Consider the following 13360-nt stretch of genomic DNA (forward strand, 5'->3'; position numbering starts at 1 on the left):
ATCCTGGGGCAAACTATTAGTAGTTTTCCTTCTCTTTTAAAGAGTGTATGCACCTTTAAAACCTGGTTGCATATTCATAGGAGGTTCACAGAGTACATCAGTGAGATGTACAGGGCTGGGGTAAGTGCAGGCCACAAGTCACTGCAGAAAGTTTTTGGTCAGTACAAACCTGATCCATTCTTAGCATTATGGAGAATCAAAAAAAACATTTGAGTTATGTGGTGTGTGAACAAGCAATGTTGCCATAGCAACAGACCCTCCAATTGTTCCTATTTTCCAAGGACAGTTCTGGATTTACAGAAGCCATCTCGGTTTCTGATTTGACCCCTGAATGTTCCAGTTTTCTTTAAGGTGTCTCTATTTTCATTGGAAAAATGTTGGAGGGTATGGAGTTATGAAATCCCCAAGCCAAGGAGATAAGTAACTGTACAACCTTTAGAAGATATCTGAAGACAGCCCTGTATAGGGAAAATTTTAAATGTTTTAGTATGTTTTTATATATGTTGGAAGCTGCCGAGAGTGGATGGGCAACCCAGTCAAATGGACAGCATATAATAATAATAATTATTGGATAGGGCGTCCCTGTTTTCACTGGAGAAAATTTGGAGCTATGTAGCAAGGGCAGTGGGAGCATATGGGAGAGGCACAATCACATGTACAACTGGATCCTTCTCTGGTATATTGCTTGCAAACTACTAATTGTGTGTGTGTGTGTGTGAGAGAGAGAGAGAGAGAGAGAGAGAGAGAGAGAGATGTAATGACATGCTGTGGAGTGTGGTATAAAAAAATAGACCAAGACATTTACTAGAGAGAGACAGAAAATGTAAAGGTCATATTAACTCCTGCATAAGTGTACTGAAAATTTGTAAGAAACCAACAACTTTGTATTCATTAAATTGCCAGTGGTATTTTTTTTTAATAGTTTGCCAAGAATGTTTACACCACTTGTTGCAGTTCAATAGTGTTTTGAATGGAGTTGTTGAATTTTGGCATTAATGACAGCTCTAGTCTCTAGAAACCAATTAGAAGTGACAGCTCTGAAAGGGAAACTTGCTTCTTATTTGATTCAAACCAGCCTCTCAGTTAGCTCTTCTTTCTAGAAAGGGTTGTTCCTAATGAGAAAGTGATGTATTGGTATGGTCACACAACTGGTACATGCTGCAATTTGATCTGGGCACACTCAATGACTGCACTTAGGGGAAATTCCAAAGAGTCCTCTCATGTTAATGAACCTGGTTTCCCCTTCTTCCTCAGCAGGGCAGAGGCCCTCTGAATGCTAATGTCATTCTCTCTCATTTTCACAAGGGTAAAGTTTAAAAGCTGGGCAAGTTAAAAGTGGAAGGCTTTAAACATTAAGGCATATTCAGGCTTTAGCTGGTGAGGTTGAAGCAAAAGGTGGGGAAGGAGAAGAGGGGCCTTCCATTGAGCTTGCCATCAAATTCCATTCTGGATTACTTCAGTCACATGTTTTAAAATACTGGCTACAAATCCAAAGTGCAGCAATGCATGTTGTGGTTGATAAAGAACAAGCAGGTGGCAAAAGGATGTGCAGTATCCAAAGGAATTCCGAGAAGGTCATTGCATTTGCACTGAGATCCATGCCTTTACTTAGCCCTTAATCCTATGGTGTGTGTGTGTTTTTAAAGCTTATTAAGGCATAATTTTTTTAAGTTTTAAAGTTTTAAATCTTGTAGTGTCAGGTAGACAGGGCATGCGCAGGAGCAGGATGTTAGCATCTTTACATATTACATGTAAGTTAGGGATGTACTACGAGAATAGAAATGAGGGTTGCCACATTGCCAGAAATAAAGAATCAGAAGCATGTTTATTTGCATATGTCAATTTCCCTCTGGCTAATTTTAAGCTAGAACAAATTAAAAATCCCAGCGGAAGAAAACTGCAACAAAACACGTCACAGAAAAAAACAAATAACCCCTCTTGCTAGGCCAGTTTCAACAAGCCTGGTGAATGGTAACCTAGGATATGTGTGTGTTTGGCCTTCTAACTTAGCAACCAATGTCACCAACCCTGCAGAGCAAGCAAAGAATACCAATAATTTTAAAGCTTCTTGCTGTATTACCTATTACCCGTCATATCAAGGCAGGGGGATAGTCTGTCATACTCTCTCCCAAGTCCAATATTATTTTGTATACTGAAGGCTGCCTTAAAAACACAGACAGTTTGTTTCCCCACTCTCAGGTTTCCCATTCAGTGACTCTTATTAAATGCGACTAGGACATTTCTGGTTTTCCAAAAATGTTGAAAACATATAGGCTTTGTGTAAAATCATAGCCTGTCTGCATCTTCTGGAAGTCTCTTACCTGCTCTTTAAGCTCAGACAGCTGATTAGAAAGATTGGACACCAGCTTCATGGTAGATTCAAGCTTCTCTTGCAAGTTTCTAAGTTCATTCTGTTCTCCTTCAGAATCACTGCTCACAAGTGACATGGCACGCATCCGAGGGAACCAATCCAGATTTCTCTCCTGAAATTCAGGTATGACAATGACATAAATGCCCGGCAAAGGCACAATTGCATATTGGCCACCATAAATTCACTTGAATATGGGTAGCACTCCAGAAAGTTGTTCTAAAATACAATTTTGTATCACTAAAAATGCATTTCATGTGCTTCTGGTGTAAAAAAAATAATCCAATTTAATCTCAGACAATTTTAATGACTATTGCTCAGAAGTCACAAAACAATGCAATATTAGAATTCCTTCACATCTCATAACTCTGAAGTTATTCCATGCTTAACTGTAACAATTCAAGAAGAGATTGATTGTTGTAGCCTCTGCTTTTGAATTACAGGTAACATGTTCCCCACATTAATTTTTTCTATTAACACATCTAGTAAACAATATTTTCTTGAGCCCTCCACACTTAAACACTACTTAATTGTAAAAAAACCCCAAAATCTCTGTGGTTTACAACAATAGAAAATAAAACATTTAAATTATCTATAAAAACAGTTAAAGACAGGTATTAAAAATATTAAAAGCACTAAAATAAACAGTAGCTAAAGAAAGAAAAAAAGAACACACATGTAACTTCTATATGTCTGGATAGGCTGTGCCTTAAAAATTGTTTTAATCAGCAGTATGTTTACCGTACCAATCAATTTTATTCCCCAAATTATGGGAGAAGGCTAAAGCTTCCCAATGCTAACTTTCATAATAGTAATGTGTTCTGTGATCCTTTCAAAGTATTCAGTTAAAATTGTGAGATGCCTTCACAAGATATTTGGGGTGAGTTTACTCACTTATTGGTCTCTTTAAATCTATTACAGGTGATCTGGGAAGTAAGTCTTGGGATTTCCCTTGCAACTTTCCTTATGAGACAAGAACATCTGAAATGGAAGATCCCTTGTGTATTTGAAACTGCCTGGTTCTGCAGGACAGAATCCATTAGAAAGCAGGTTCTTCCCTACAGAATATGGGTTCCTTACAGAACCTAAGATCTGGTGGTCTTGTTACTTTCTCCCCAAGGTGAAGAAGTGGAGGAGTAACCTCTAGTGAAAGCAACATACATCCCAACACTCATTGACAGAATCCAGAGGAGCAAGTAATGAGTGAATGCAAAATCTAATGTTGAAACCCTCCCCACCCCCAGTTCTAGAACCTGTTTTGACTACATATTTGGTGGTTCCACAGCTAATTGCTGACAGGTAAAGCAACTCTATAAATGTGATGTTGCATGTGTCTGTACTGATGTATACAGCTAGTGATGCAAAAGAAAAGGGAAGGAAAACTGGCAAAAAGAAAAACCCCTAAGTACTGTGGGAGCAGAAAGGGAAGAGAAAAGGTGAGTAGCAGACAAAAGTTTCTAAATTCATTGAAGGCTGGTACTGACAGGCATTCAGTGCTACTGTTTGATTTCTCTCCCCTCCCACGTTGGAGGCATATTCTTTAATGCTGAAGTTCAGACGAGGAGGAGGAAGCAAGAAAGCCTGGGTGTAAGCAGATGCACTTTAATACTACCTCATATGAAACCTGGGACAAAACTAGTCTGATAGCCATGTTTTATCTATTGTAACAATCAATTTCAACCACATGCTATGACAACTGCCAAGTTCTAGCTATTTCCATTTAGTCAGTGGAGCATCTCTGGGTTAGGCAACAGAGGTATCAAATGCTGTGCAAGTGGTACTCCACTCACACAACAGGACTTCCTCTTCCTCTGCCCCAAATCTGCTGCTGAGGATCTTCCAATCCTGTGGAGCAGATTTTGACAGTGTGTTGGGGGAGGGGGGAAAGGAGCTGCAGGAAAGAAAGTGAAGTTCTGTTGCGCAAGCTGGTGCCTGTTGTGTGAGAAAAATAGCAGCGTTGGATACAACCTGAGGAGAGGAATCTAGCATTCACCTTCATGCTCTATAGAACCACAGCCACTTGAAATTGATAGGTGACCTTTCAAAAACCAGTTCTTGCTTTAGGAACCAATATTTTATTATTCTGAGGTTCTAGTGCCTTTGAATGTGTACATATACACATGTACCAATTGGATCGGACCAAAAGTTCATAAAGTCTAGCATCCTACTTTCTAGTAGCCAGTTATGCATCTGGAAGGCACACAAGCAAAAACATGGTGACCATAGCCCTGCTGTGCTAATTGCCTCTAAGTGGCATTAAAAGTAGCATTAAAAAGTAAAATGTCATATTAAATGGAAAAACAGAAACAAGTAAAAACAGAAATTTAGAACTAACAGCTCAGTCTTATTACCATTTATGCAGCTGCACCATCAATGTAGATAGTGCTTTAGAGCACCTCAAAAACTAAAGCAAATTATGTTGCCCTCTTCCAATGAATTTACAATCTAACTTCTATTTTCAACAGGCATATGCTTATAATAGTGATGGGTGAATCAAAGTTCTCACTGCAGATGAATGGATCACAAGATCTTCCCAGAACCATTGTTACCATTTTTGAACTTGTTTTGCAGCATTCTTATAACCTAGCGCTAGCATTTTATTGGAAACATAACTAAAAGAACAATAGAGTTGTAGAGTTGTAAGGGACCCTAAGTGTCGTCTAGTCCAAGCTCCTGCGACTTAAGTTTATGGAATCCCTTGTGGGATCCCTGTCCATACCTACTCAACTGCCACAGTCCCCTTCCATGAAAACATTTCTTCTTCCCCATGGATTTAACAGTATAGCAAGGCAAAGTCACCACCCAGCACCAGTGTGATCACGTTTCAGTCACAACCTTTCACAGGGCCTTGTCCCTTTTGTAAACTGTCATTATTATTATTATTATTATTATTATTATTATTATTATTATTATTAATTTGTACCCCACCCATCTGGCTGAGTCTCCCCAGCCACTCTGGGCGGCTTCCAATCGAATATCAAAACAATACAGCAATAGCACAATTACAAAAGTCACAAACAATACATAAACCACATCAAAAAATACACAACCGAATAGAAAACAATTTCGACATAAATCAAAATCTAAAACTAAGAATCCATCATTAATACAGTTTAAAATAACATAGGTAAAAAATAGCAGGAATTTAAACAAAAAACAAAACAAAATGGAGCCCTCTCTGCCCAGCAGCAGCGACGGCAACAGTCCTTTATAAAGCCCATCAGGCCCCGCCCTGGGCCAGGTGGTGAGTGGCAGGACTGGGCCTAAATTCTCCAACACCCCCCACCCCGAGTGTCTTGTCCCAAAGGGCAGGCCCCACAGTCAAACTTGTAATACCCAAATCACAAAACCCATGTAGGACAGGCCCTCTATCTTCTATATAGCACAAACCCATAAAACCTGATCAACCATTTCCCCTACCTTATAAACCTCACATTACTCCATAGAGTACAATTGTCTGAACTCTGAACAGACCAACTTGTTTCTCCTGCCCTCAGGAGAACTATAAAAAACTATAAAACAAATCCCAGTGATGGACAAAAGGAGAATTCCTTCCTACCAACACAACCCACCTCCCACTGCCTTTCCTATTCACCTGACAGAGTCTCAAACCATTTTGCTTTGTAATGAGAATTGAAAATGCTCAACTGGATTTTTTAAAGGCATACCAAAGATCATTAGGAGAGGTGGCTTGCTTGGCCCCTTAACCCAGCACGACGCAAGCAGTACACCTGCCGAACCTTACGTATTCTTTGCTGTTACTGGATTCGCCCTTTAACCTACTCAAAGCAGTAAATGAGAGCAGGGGTGCTTGGCAACCGGCTGGTTTTATCACAGATCTACGACTGTTAATCCCAGTTGGCTATGAAACCTAAGACAATGACCCACATTAGCTCCCTTGTCAGCTGCTGAGGATATACATCACAAAACATGTCTATATGGATAACTTACTTGCATGCATATCTCCACTTATTAGTGGTTTGTGCACATGGGCAACAAGGGTTTTAGTACAGTTATAACTGTGAACATCCGCCTTGTCTAGCGTCTGCTTTGGCAAACATCCGCAGCAAACCCGGAAGTACCAGAACGGGTTACTTCTGGGTTTGCTGCTCACACATGCGCAGAAGTGCTAAATTGCGCTTCACGCATTCACAGAAGCGCAAACCGCTCTGCACACATGTGCAGATGCGGCACTTTGCCCTGCATCCTTTTTGGCTAGTGGTCGGGGCTCTGGAACAGATCCCGGTCGCAAAACAAGGTATGACTGTACACTAGAAATAAGGGGCTGCTCCTTAAAACCTCAGCAGCTTGCTGTGATTTGTGGAAATCAATCAAGGTACAGTGGTACCTCTGGTTACGAACTTAATCTGTTCCAGAAATCCGTTTGTAACCCGAAACCACTCGTAACATGAGGCGCGCTTTCGGTAATGGAGCCTTCCGCTGCTGCCGCACTGCTGGCGCATGATTTCCGCTCACATCCCGGGGCAAAGGTCGCAACCGGGAGCATCTACTTCTGGATTAGCGGAGCTCGTAACCCGCAGCGTTCACAAAGGGGGACGGTACGTAACATGAGGTTCCACTGTAGTTAAATAGGACTAAAAGCAATAAAGCACATACATAACATTTTATGCAAAAACCACTCCATACTACTACTATCATACTACCACCAGGGTGGCTATCTAAAGAACTTTTAACTGAGTTAAGATTTAAAAGGGGTATGTACAAAAAATGGGAAAAGGGGGAAATCACCAGAGAGGAATTCAAACATATAGTGTAAAGACAAAGTCAGAAAAGCTAAAGCACAGAATGAACTCAGGCTTGCTAGAGAGGTTAAAAGCAACAAAAAGGGCTTTTATGGGTATGTCCGTAGCAAAAGGAAGAACAAGGAAACAGTGGGGTCACTTAGGGGAGAAGATGGTGAAATGTGAACAGGGGACAGAGAAAGGGCAGAGCTCCTCAATGCCTTCTTTGCCTCAGTCTTCTCCCAAAAAGAAAACAATGCCCGACCTGAAGAATATGGAGCAGATGATTCAGCAGGGGAAACACAGCCCAGAATAAGTAAGGAGGTAGTACAAGAATACTTGGCTAGTTTAGATGTATTCAAGTCTCCAGGGCCAGATGAACTACATCCAAGAGTATTAAAAGAACTGGCAGAGGTGATTTCAAAACCACTGGCAATAATCTTTGATAATTCCTGGAGAACAGGCGAAGTTCCAGCAGACTGGAGGAGGGCAAATGTTGTCCCTATTTTCAAAAAGAGGAAAAGAGAGGACCCAAACAATTACCGCCCAGTCAGCCTGACATCAATACCAGGAAAGATTCTAGAGCAGATCATTAAGCAAACGCTCTGTGAGCACCTAGAAAGAAACACTGTGATCACTAAAAGTCAGCATGGGTTTCTGAAAAATAAGTCATGTCAGACTAATCTGACATGACTAATCTGATCTCATTTTTTTTACAGAATTACAAGCCTGGTAGATGAAGGGAATGCTGTGGATATAGCCTATCTTGATTTCAGCAAGGCCTTTGAAAAGGTGCCCCATGATATTCTTGTAAAGCTGCTGGTAAAATACGGGCTAGATAATGCTACCATTCAGTGGATTTGTAACTGGCTGACTGACCGAACCCAAAGGGTGCTCATCAATGGCTCCTCCTCATCCTGGAGAGTAGTGACTAGTGGGGTGCCACAGGGTTTTATCTTGGGCCCAGTCTTATTCAACATCTGTATCAATGACTTGGATGATGGGCTTGAGGGCATCCTGAGCAAGTTTGCACTTGACACCAAATTGGGAGGGGTGGCTAATACCCCAGAGGACAGGATCACACTTCAAAATGACCTTAGCAGATTAGACAACTGGGCCAAAGCAAACAAGATGAATTTTAACAAGGAGAAATGTAAAGTACTACACTTGGGCAAAAAAAATGAAAGGCACAAATACAGGATGGGAGACACCTGGCTTGAGAGCAGTACATGTGAAAAGGATCTAGGAGTCTTGGTAGACCACAAACTTGACACGAGTCAACAGTGTGATGCAGCAGCTAAAAAAGCCAATGCAATTCTGGGCTGCATCAATAGGAGTATAGCATCTAAATCAAGGGAAGTAATAGTACCACTGTGTTCTGCTCTGGTCAGTCCTCACCTGGAGTACTGTGTCCAGTTCTGGGCACCACAGTTCAAGAAGGATACTGACAAGCTGGAATGTGTCCAGAAGAGGGCAACCAAAATGGTCAAAGGCCTGGAAACGATGCCTTATGAGGAAAGGCTTAGGGAGCTGGGTATGTTTAGCCTGGAGAAGAGAAGGTTAAGGGGTGATATGATAGCCATGTTCAAATATATAAAAGGATGTCATATAGAGGAGGGAGAAAGGTTGTTTTCTGCTGCTCCAGAGAAGCGGACACGGAGCAATGGATTCAAACTACAAGAAAGAAGATTCCACCTAAACATTAGGAAGAACTTCCTGACAGTAAGAGCTGTCTAGCAGTGGAATTTGCTACCAAGAAGTGTGGTGGAGTCTCCTTCTTTGGATGTCTTTAAGCCGAGGCTTGACAGGCATATGTCAAGAATGCTTTGATGGTGTTTCCTGCTTGGCAGGGAGTTGGACTGGATGGCCCTTGTGGTCTCTTCCAACTCTATGATTCTACTACTACTACTCCCCCCAGAGTCATGATACCTTCTTAAATCATAGAATAGAAGAATAGTATGGAGATAACTGACTATACGTACAAGTTTGTGTGCAATGCTAGACTAATGGATTTCGTTAATGAACATGACTAACTTAAATACATTACTTTCAATGGGTTTATTTCTAAGTAGATATTTGTTGGATATAACCCATATATTCTCTCCCAGTCATCACTCTTCCTACCACCTTATCCAAGAAATGTGTATTTGTGACTGGGTGGTAGTTATAAACCATGGGCTGTATATGACAACAAAGAAGGGGAGGGAGCTAGAGTGAGTGAGTGGTTACCACTGTAGAAATATTGTGCCTCCCCAAGCACCACACTCCCGACACATTCAGCAAATCTGGTTTTCAGAAACCCTACACTGATTACTTTGGTCTTCAAGAAATATCAAAAGCTATGAACCCCATAACTAGTAAAATGGGGCAGGTACACCTTCAGGGTGGGAGGAAAGGGGGGAAATGCAGATCATGGTTTCTGTTGCTGAGAGACACAAAACAAATATTTTGGGCAAATACTTGACATCCTTGTTTCACAGAACTTTGTCACAACCCAACAAGCAGCAAATCAACTGGATTAGTAGCAGTTGATATGTTTCTGCAAGATAGTGCACCAGCTTTGCTTCTCAGTTCCCTGCATGAGGTTATATAGATGTTTTCAGGAGACATAAGAAATGAAACTGAAACGTGTATTCAAAGCAGCTCGTTTTGTGGGCCAAAGAATTCTACAGCCTATATAACAGTACACCTTAACCTGCTTCTCCCCTCTCCTTCATCTCACTGTCAAATCATACCCATTTCAGAGGGTTTTTTAAAAAAATTATTCAAAAGTTACAGTACATTTTAAATCAATATATCGCCTCCACAGACACCTCTGCGATGATGGTGGCATTAAAATAAGAACAGGGTATTTTAATTTTGGAGGTAGTCTGTCCAAGGAGTAAGCTTGACAAGCAGGTTTCTGTTAAAAGTTCAACAAAGCCCTTAAGGTGTCTGGTCTTGCAAGCAACACATGTGAAGTTACCATGGCTCCCCCCACCTCCTTTTTGCATGCATTAAGTGAGCCATAATCTTGAGCCTTTATGTTTGGTCTGTTTCCTTGCCTCCACAGGCACACCCCTTTCCTACTGGTGTCCCACATACCAATGCTGTTATGCACTGTCTGCTTTGGCCCTCCTACAAGCCTGGTGGTGCCGTCAGCTCCCTCTTCCCGTCACAGCAGCAGCTTCCTCTCTTTAAAGTTTTAAACAGACCAACTGAATTAAGCCACTGACGGAAGCTGGCTAACCACAAGTGTTGTGTTTCTGGCTAGCTCTTTTCTAGGTAAAGTTGGAAAAGTCCCTTTCAAGTAGCAATCATCAGAATCTCAGACACGGGGGCGGCGATGGCCAGAGCTTTAAAATGTCCATGATTGGTAACTTGTTTGTTTTTTCTTTCTTTCCAAAAAAGGAAGCTGCTATGTGCGATGGAAATGATCATTCATTCTGAGAAATCTCACACTTCCTTGCTTTCACTGAACTGAGCTTGCTTTAGGGGTCTTTCCAACCTTGGATTTTATCTTTATTGTTAAAAGTCAAATCTATCTTCCAGTATGCAGTCCTGATCTGTAATTGATTGGAGGTGAGTGGGGGGGATAGCTGCACTTTTACCCTCTTTTAAACCATGGCATATGGGTTCAGCACTCGGGGGCTGGGGGTGGGGAAGCGCACCTTCTTCAAAAGAACTAAAAAACAGCATGGCAACAGATGTATTTCAAAGACAATGTACTGTTGTGGTGTGGAAAAGGTAACTCTCTTCATCTCGTCACATTTCCTCATAAAAGAATGCTACAAAGAAGTAAAATTAAAGACTTTAAACAGTTCCTAGAATGGTACAGACATGAAATGGAGTTTGTAATTTGTGTTTCAATGGTTAACACATGTCGTATCTAATAGAGCCTTGTGACTACTACTTACATGCAATTGCCACATCCTACACCTGCAGTAACAATTGTGGTGGACATACTAGCAGGATAATTTTATTTTCTACAGTGATAAATATCGGAGTGCTGGAAAATGCAATATCCCTTTCTGGAGGAAAGGCACCTGAACTCCTTGCAATATATGAATAGCAGTATTTATTACCGGTACATTCTGCATGGATCAGTTGGGTGCAATGGCTACGAGAAAAATATCCAAGAGTTATTGTTTGTACTACTTTTTTAAAAGATAGAGAAACCTCCACGGAATAATAGCCAGGTCTGAGATCCATCTCCCAGTTTTTAATTTTCATTCTCAGAATCTTACTAACAGCGCACAGTCATTATGTTGAAAGAATGACTATCCCTAACTCAGGGGTGTATCTAAAAGGATCCTGAGACAGTTCAGCCTACTGCCATGACTGGGAAAGACCAGTTGAAGCCATTTCACATTATGCTTATAGCCAAGCTGTGAATTGTAGATGCAGTCTTGTAAGAACTGGAAAGAAATTCAACATTTGTTTGAAAATCAATGCATGTGTAACATGAGAATTATGGCCAACACTTCTGTATATGAAAAAGGCAAATGAACTCTGGAGTGGGTAGAGAGTCTTGCTGTTGCCATTTAAAAATAACAGATGGAGAAGCTGTGGTCCTCTAGTTGTAGGACTCCAGGTCCCATCATCCCAGTTCATTGGCCATACTGGCTGGGGACTTAAGGGGTCTTGGGAGTCCAACATTTGGAGAGCCATAGGTTCCACATCTCTAAAAGAAAATGTAGAGCGAAAGTGAGTACACCTGCATCTGCTGGTGATTTTCTCCTTAGGCCTTTCACAAACGCAGAAAGCTAGCCAGTTGATTCCAATGCTTTGAGTTTAGTTTAGTTCTAATATTAAGCAACTTAAACCACACCCAACACCACATGCCAACCTGCATGCAGAGAAGGAGACAAGGCAATTCAACAGACCACCGATCTTGGTGGAAACTTCTCTAGGTAGCAGCCCTTCGCTATTAGGAAATGAGTTCTTCTCAGTAAGGCACCACTCCACCCAGAGGCCAAGCAAGACAAATACTTGAGAGCTCATTCTTTCTTTCTTAATTTAAAATAGTTCAATGGCTGCAGGGAAATTCACAGCTCACAGCTGTTTCCCATGATGAAGTAATTTTCATTACGAGCAAACCTTGCCCAGCTTTTACATAACCAATGATGAAGAGCTGCTGAGGGATTGCCCAAAGGAGGTTCCCTTTTGTGTTTCATACTATGACAGTGCTGGCCCTTCCGCTAACCTAGTTCTTGTTTGGTACTGTAGGGATTACATAAGTAAACCAGGACACATTATATCATGTGCAGCTGGGCTGGAATTAATTGCCTGATCTAGCACAAACACATAACAGGGATTGTCTATAACCTGCCCATGGTAATGAATTTCACCCTAAAATTATTGTTCAAAGGATAAAGGGGGTAGTGACAGAGGTGTTCTCTGAGTAGAAGGGCTAAGCAGGGAATGCAGAGCACAGCATCTAGGCTGGGTACACAGAATATGGCAGCACACAAGATGGGCTAAGAGCCAAGCCAATGTATGTTGCAAGAATTTTGGACTGGGGAAGCTGTGAATGAAAGATGCAGTTTTATTAAAGAGAAAGAAAAATGGAAGCAAAATTAATATTCTTGAGTAGGGATGGATCTGTCAATTTCAGTTCTCAGTTCCTTATTTCCCCAATCTTAAGTCTATTCTCTACATTTCTACAGCAGTTTTGTGATTAAAATTAAAATAATAATAAAAAACTCATGAAAATTATTCAGCATTTTAGTAAGAATTTCTCCTAATAAACACATTTCATACTGAGTACTCATGCACATATTTTTTGCAAGTGATTCACCCTAGTATTTGTATGTTATTTTCACCAATATAATTGCTTTTATGCACATTTTCCCCTAATGCATGCATTTTGGTTGGAGAACTGCACTGCAAAATTTGGATAAGTGTGAATTTTGAGGTACAGCTATATTTTGTTTCTCACACTGTTTTGAAAAGTGTGATTTGGTGGAAGCACCTTTAAATGCAAGCCAGATTGAGGTCCCCCCCTCTACTCTTGAGAATTTCAAACATTATATGAAATTTCTGTCCCCTGTTATTATTTTGGGACACAAACATTTCATATAAACCATGAACCTGAATTTCTGCACTCACAGTCTCCTGGACCTCAGCTTCTATGAATACAATTTTTTAGTACTCCTTTTTGCAAAAAAAATAATAATCTGCAAATTGCACAGAAACAAGAGACTTCCAGTATTTCAAGAACTTGAGAGTTCTTAACTTACTACTCTGTCACAACTTCTAGTTGCTGCCC

General features: G+C 40.9%; 1 protein-coding gene across 7 annotated transcripts in view; it reads right to left on the reverse strand.

Moving 5' to 3' along the window:
- ITPR1 (inositol 1,4,5-trisphosphate receptor type 1) overlaps positions 1-13360 on the reverse strand; it is a 214641-nt gene that overhangs the window by 3410 nt on the left and 197871 nt on the right. For all 7 annotated transcript variants that reach the window (XM_088662374.1, XM_088662377.1, XM_088662375.1 and 4 more), the window contains one exon: positions 2322-2483. In XM_088662374.1, coding sequence (XP_088518500.1) covers positions 2322-2483 — 162 coding nt within the window. The remainder of the gene's footprint in view (positions 1-2321; positions 2484-13360) is intronic.

This window comes from Zootoca vivipara, chromosome 2 (assembly GCF_965207765.1).
Source record: "Zootoca vivipara chromosome 2, rZooViv2.hap1.1, whole genome shotgun sequence".
In the NCBI taxonomy this organism is placed as follows: Eukaryota; Metazoa; Chordata; class Lepidosauria; order Squamata; family Lacertidae; genus Zootoca; species Zootoca vivipara.